The following is a 6,307-nucleotide window of genomic DNA, read 5'->3' as shown; positions in this document are numbered from 1 at the left end:
GCATGGGTCTTGCTCTCCAAGGAAAACGAACGTTAGCTGAAAGCACATGCGCTTGTAATCACGGCTAAAGAAGCACGTGAATACCGTTCCCTCTTTCTTAGTCTTTCTCTCGCTGCATTCCTTCGCAGGTCGAGACAGACATTTTTGAGAACTTTAGGAATTCACGTGAAAGAAGAATTCTATGGGTAATTATATAAGCATAAAAAACTGACTCTAAGAAATATCAACGCGCAAAACGAAAAATAGTACTAATGTGATAAATAATAAGTCTGTTTGACTGTGACCACTTGCAAACGAGACATAAACTGTCCATTAAAAGCATTCTGAAGTGCAGACATATTATAATTACAGCACATAACTTGAAAATAAAAATAAGTTTTTTGAAACGAAATCCCAGCTAGGCTTTTCATTTCCAAGCGCACCTATCTCAGCTGAGCTACAGCGGTCAGCTGGTGACAGTTTCGTTCATCTTCGAAATTCACAGGTAAAAGGATAATATGGGGTAATTGCAAATGGACACTCACACTAATTTTTTATTTCGGAGGTTCACATACTTAATACAGTAGCCTATGAAGCTAAAATAAACACGGTTTCGTAAATTAAGAATAACAAAACTCAGGAGTATATATTAATACGAAAATGTACTAAGTGTGATTTATTAATTTATGAAGCATTATACTCAAGTTTGTACTGCAAATTTAGATGACCAAAACAAATAGTTCTGAATTTTAGACATCTAAGTTCATTTAACAGTAAATGAAGCCATTTTCGCATCTACAACAATGCTTCATATTTTCTTCGTCACATTCAGCATTAATGTACAATTTTCATAGATTTAACTGCTTAAGAAGTATGGAGAACATTTGTATGAAACATATTTCTTCAATGAAAGTAAAGCAGATTTAAAAGGTCTTCTGCCGCTCGTCTCGTTGCACTATGAACTTAGAAAAAAAAAGTTGTTTCCAGTTTGCGTAGATGACGCAACATACCGATCTTTTGATATACAAGAGGATTTTACTGCTATCAGTTCTTTCAGAGTATTATGGAATATCTCTTTCTATGCAAAATAACACCGAAAGTATTTTTGGGTGTACTACTGGAATACCCCAATTCGACATAACCTCGACTTAATAATTCATTGACTTTACGGTTGTGCACTTGACACTTACAACTTTCTAAAATGTACCAAGCAAATTTTGGAGCAAAATAGTCATTTTGAAGTATCGAAGATACCTATCATTGATTATGATATTTCATTTGTTTATTTATTTGCACAAAAAGCATTTTAGCCTATAATATTTAATCAATTATACGAGAAAATGTTGAGGTTATCATTATCAAAAGAAATGTCCGATCAATGAGAAATCTGACAGAGGCTGCTCAGTTGGCAGGCCGTCTAACCGCCATTTTCCTCCGCGAACACACCGATTGCTCGAAAGTATGACAACTTGACATAAAAATTCGAAAGTATCAATCACAGTGAGTTCGTAGCTTATTAAAATGTATAGTGCTGATGCAATATAAAGAAAAGACTTTATCTAGAATAAAATATAGTTGGGCGGAGTAATACACTAGAGGAACTAGCTGCACTTGTCACGGACATATTGGATAGTGTCGGTGTGGCTGCGAACAACTCTGGATGGGTCCAATAACAGGAAAATAACCCCTTGAACCTACGGTTTTTTTCGCCTCTTTACCCCTTTTGCCACCCATCATTCCAGCAAGATGTCACAAGTATTACCAATACGGTTCCAGGAGCATTTGCAGGTATGTAATAAGGAAACGATGTCCTCCCGGAGTCTGTGAACGCCCACTGGGCCGTCATATGATCCAGTTGTAGATGACATTTCATTCACTTTTCCCGACATCCTGTACTTTCAGCCGGCGGAATTGTTCCTCCCCCGGAACCGGGCTCTGTTTAGAAATAAGAGGTGAAAATAGGAGGTGCCTCGTAAGCACCGAAATAACATAAGAAATGCGCCGAAAATGGGGAAAAGCGATTGAATCGGGTCACCAGGTGGCTGGCCCTTTTAAGAAATGTTTACGTCGGGGAAAATGAAGATGTTAGAAAGTGCTCCCGTAGTTATTTGCGATGTAGTTAATGCCCGGAACCATCATGTTCACAGAATAAACTTGTATATGTGCAAGAAAGATCGAGAGCCCTTGAAAATCCCGGAATCCGGGCTTGCACTGCTGAAAGGCATTCGGTGAAAGCATATGACGATGGCCTGTGGATGACACAACAGGCCCTGACGAAATAATCGCGCTCCCGCCGGGTTTGCTCACGGGATTTGTAACTGGAGGGCTCAGATTTGCTGGAGAAGTCTTTTTAGTAATAAGAGAGTTGAATGGTCGAAATTTTTAGGTCTAGTACTGTTGACTGCCGGATGTTGGAGGGAGGGTTGCCAGTTCGTGCTTTTCCGGAGAGTCCATTAACCATTGGCACACCCATCACAAAGCTTGGGGTGAAAAACCCATTTTGGGCATTGGGTTTATATAAATATAGCATTTCGTTTAAACCTGATAGGCGTCGGCTTCTTACTAGTTATTGTACAATGAAATAAAATGGTAACAAATTATCCTACCACCCTATAGGGGTAGCTATGCTGTATGGTATGGTAGGGAGTGCTGGTCCTTGGGGGCACATGAAAGGATCATAGTTATAATAAAGGTTACAGATTCATGCATTATAGTAAGGTAGTTTGGAGAACTTGGTTTAGGCTTAGACATGGTTTATTTAGAGGCGATGCTTGCTTTCTTAAGGCTTGCCAACGACTAGTATTTAGCCTCTATATTATATATATATATATATGCATATATATATGTATATATATTATATATTACATATATATATATTATGAATATATATATTTTTCATAATCCTAGTTTCTTTGCCCTGCCCACCTGGTGTGCCACATGAAGATATCAACAATTTTTTGTGCAAACTTTGTAGAAAAGGGTATATATATTACTGTACAGGTGAGGTAATCAGAGAAATTACTGAGATAGTGAGAAATATATCGTCGTTTGTTCTTCGCATTCATCCTTGGTTTTCTGTTTAGCACCAGCCCCATGTGGATGAACGTATAAAGAAAACAAAAGATGGAAAATTTCTCATTATTTTAGTAATTTTTAAATTATCTCATGTACTGCATTATATATACACCCTTATGTATATTGTTTTATTAATCAGGGATATAACTGTGCAGCCATGCCCTTTACAGACACCCGATTTACTATCCTTGAATAGCTATCTGTTTTTGAATAGAGAAGTTTTTAGTTTTGGAATTATATGCATTTTTATGTATTTTTTGAAACATTGTTATTCTGGATGCTATGTTTTTAATATCCTTGTTGCAGCTTGGTTTTATAAATATCAGTGTTTACATCTGTCGTACTTGACCTAGCCTTTAAGTTGAAGTTGAAATCTGCAAAAAACCAATGTTTTGACAGAGGACTTAGGAACATACTAATTAGGTTAGGTAGACAGCATGCATAGCCTAGCTTTTGTTTATCATGATCTAAGGGTGCCAGATTCTTAACTTCTATCTTCATGTAGTCAATCTGACAAGGTCTTGGGATGTTTGTTAATCTTTGTTTTTTTTTTTTTTTATGTTTCGATGGTGAAGTGAGTGGAACTCTCGATCAAATTTTTTTGTCCCAGTGCATTTTGGTTAAGGGTGGCTAGCATAATTTTTGTGTTTTATTTACACTGAGAAGTGCTGGTACTTTTACAATGCTGAAACCTGATCAGTTCTTTTGTTTTAAATTTCACCAAGTAAGTGGGATTTTGTAATTCATGCAGTGCTTGAAAATGCCTTCATAGTCATGGTTACGTTAACAGACGTAACTCGTTACTCTTATTATTTCAGCTGAGTATTCTATAGTTTGTAATGTTTCTGACCTTCGTTTTTGTGACATTTGTAATTCAAAGATTACCGGAATTGTACAATTATGAGGAACCATAGGGGAGACTGGAATTTTAGGGTTGGGGGAAATACAACATATTTGGTTACTTGCAAAATTTGTGCTGTAAACTATAATCATATTCTGGAGTTGAAAATATGGTGGTCCTATGTTTCAGTGCGTGTGTTGAATGTTTCTGATGTTTATTTAGGTAGCCAGTTAACAGGAACCTTAGTTTTAAAGATAATGAACAGCTCTTACTTCCTACAATTATAGGGAACCACAGCAGTAAAGTCAGGGTTTTGGGTAGGGCAAGATACAAGGCCAAAATAAGGATGTATTGGAACATCCCCATCATTCCTCTGCAAGTTTTTGTTGTGGTTAAGGTAAGGCTTAATGAAGGTTTTAAAATGACCATGGAGTAGGTGAGGTTTGGTAACCAAAGTTATAATAATAATAATAATAAAAATAATAGGGGTGAGGGGTCAGGAAGAACCTGATGCCCTAGGTTAGGTGTGGTTAGGTTAAGTTGCAACCCTATTGTTTATTTTCAATTACAGTGCCCAAGGTTAAGTGGGGGTGGGTCCAGGGGCCCAAGCTCCTCAGCCAAGTCAGATTTAGCTGCTGCTGTTGGTTTGTTTCAGTGCCTTAGGTTAGGGTAGGGTAGGTTAGGTTAGGTGAGGCCTTGAGGGGGAGTGAAGCCCTATATTTGTACTACTTACTTGCCAACAAAATAAACACCAAAAACTTCCAAAGCATATTAAAACAAAAATGTTTTCAATTTCTTGATGCATTTATGATTTAAAGTAACATTTTTCCAATAAAATGTTAAACATGAGTAATGGTGATGTTAATATTTCACCCATTTTTACAGTATATAATTATGTTAGGGTAAAATGCCAGGCCACTTCAGGATTATGGAAAACCTTAGTTTTGTATTTTTTACAACAGTAACATATCTGTAATGTCTCCATGTAACTCTTCCTTTTTTATCATTAAATGTTATGCCTCCTTGATCAATATGCATGCACACTAAATGCATGCACACTAAGCTGAAGTATTCTTAGTGTCTGTCAGTGTAATTTGTTTCCTGTCAATCTTAAGTGGTCTGTTGTCTTGATTAAATACTGTATCTTTAGTTTTAGTGTATGATTATCAAAACCATTATCAGTCTAAAAGCCATCTTCATTAAGGATTAGTTTGTCAGAGAATTTCCAATCTTATAGTAGAATTTTCTTTAAATAGGTTAAGGAAACTTTACATTGGTTTTTGCCTTGCAGTTCAGTTATTTGCAGCTCTAATTGTTTGAAGTTTTGCTTAACATTTTGAGACTGGCTGCATTTGCAGTCCAGCAAATTGTTGAATTCGGATGACTGCAAATAGCATTGTCCATATAAGTTTTTAGTGAAGGTTTAAACCTGTACTGAACTGCAAATGTAAAATGTAGGTTTTAATGGTAGTTTCTGACATGATTTGCATGCATTTTGACAGGAAACCAGGCAAACCTGAAATCTAACACTGATGAGGGTCACAGTGGTAAACCTTCACTGGCCTGTATCACTTAAACTTTATAAGACAATAAGTGGGAAACCACGGTTTACGTAACCGAAACGCTCCCTGCGTTGCATACCAAACTAACCTAGGGAACCGTGAATCATTTAGTGAAATACAATTACATCCTAAATTTTCCTTCCTAAGCAAAACTTAAATTTATAGGGTTGGTCTCCCACATAACATGACTTAAGGTATTGCTGACATATCCTGGTTACTGTATTTGTAGTCATCTTTGTGCCTCCCCCAGAAACTTACCAATCCTAAAATTAGTTTCCCACTGCAGTCCTCCTCTATTAAACTGACTGGTATGTGTAACAATTGCCCAACCATTACAGCTTTATTAAAAACAAAACACAAACGCTGTTACATTTTAAATTGCATACTTAAGTAATTTTTTTAGAATGTATACACTACAGTACCAAATAAGTCCTCTTACAGTAAAAATCATATCTAAGTTATCAGAAAAATTGGAGAATTTCTTCTTGCAAGCATTTGCTTCTCAGTACGACTTGACTAGGGATGTTGGAGCCTGACACATCCATTACAACATATTTTTTTGTCCAAATACAATATTTTTGAGTCAGGATATTCACAGTCCTGGCATAACAAATTTTGCTGCAGTGTGTAAATACTAATTATTCTGAAAGAATATTATTGAGTGCATGTCACCACATGAAGATGAAGCTATGACTTGAGTGAAAACCAAGAAATAATGATAAAAATCAGAAAACAAACCCTGATTGGTCGTTTGGGGAAATGTCATCATAGTGAGCGTGCACATTATCTTCTTGACCTAGCCGCATGGTGTTGAAGAGCAGCATCTCAGACTAGGGTAATGGACAACTTT

At 36.6% G+C, this 6,307-nt stretch overlaps 1 protein-coding gene across 1 annotated transcript in view; it reads left to right on the top strand.

The window, feature by feature from the left end:
* Positions 1 to 1,352: 1,352 nt before the first annotated feature.
* Chc (clathrin heavy chain) overlaps positions 1,353 to 6,307 on the top strand; it is a 73,552-nt gene continuing 68,597 nt past the window's right edge. Inside the window, exon 1 of the mRNA XM_067112428.1 lies at positions 1,353 to 1,767. Within this exon, the coding sequence (XP_066968529.1) occupies positions 1,726 to 1,767 (42 nt within the window). The 5' untranslated portion in view covers positions 1,353 to 1,725. The remainder of the gene's footprint in view (positions 1,768 to 6,307) is intronic.

This window comes from Macrobrachium rosenbergii, chromosome 12, assembly GCF_040412425.1.
Source record: "Macrobrachium rosenbergii isolate ZJJX-2024 chromosome 12, ASM4041242v1, whole genome shotgun sequence".
Classification (NCBI taxonomy): domain Eukaryota; kingdom Metazoa; phylum Arthropoda; class Malacostraca; order Decapoda; family Palaemonidae; genus Macrobrachium; species Macrobrachium rosenbergii.
Note: the sequence above shows the minus strand (reverse complement) of the source record. Positions and strands in the feature narration are given on the sequence as shown.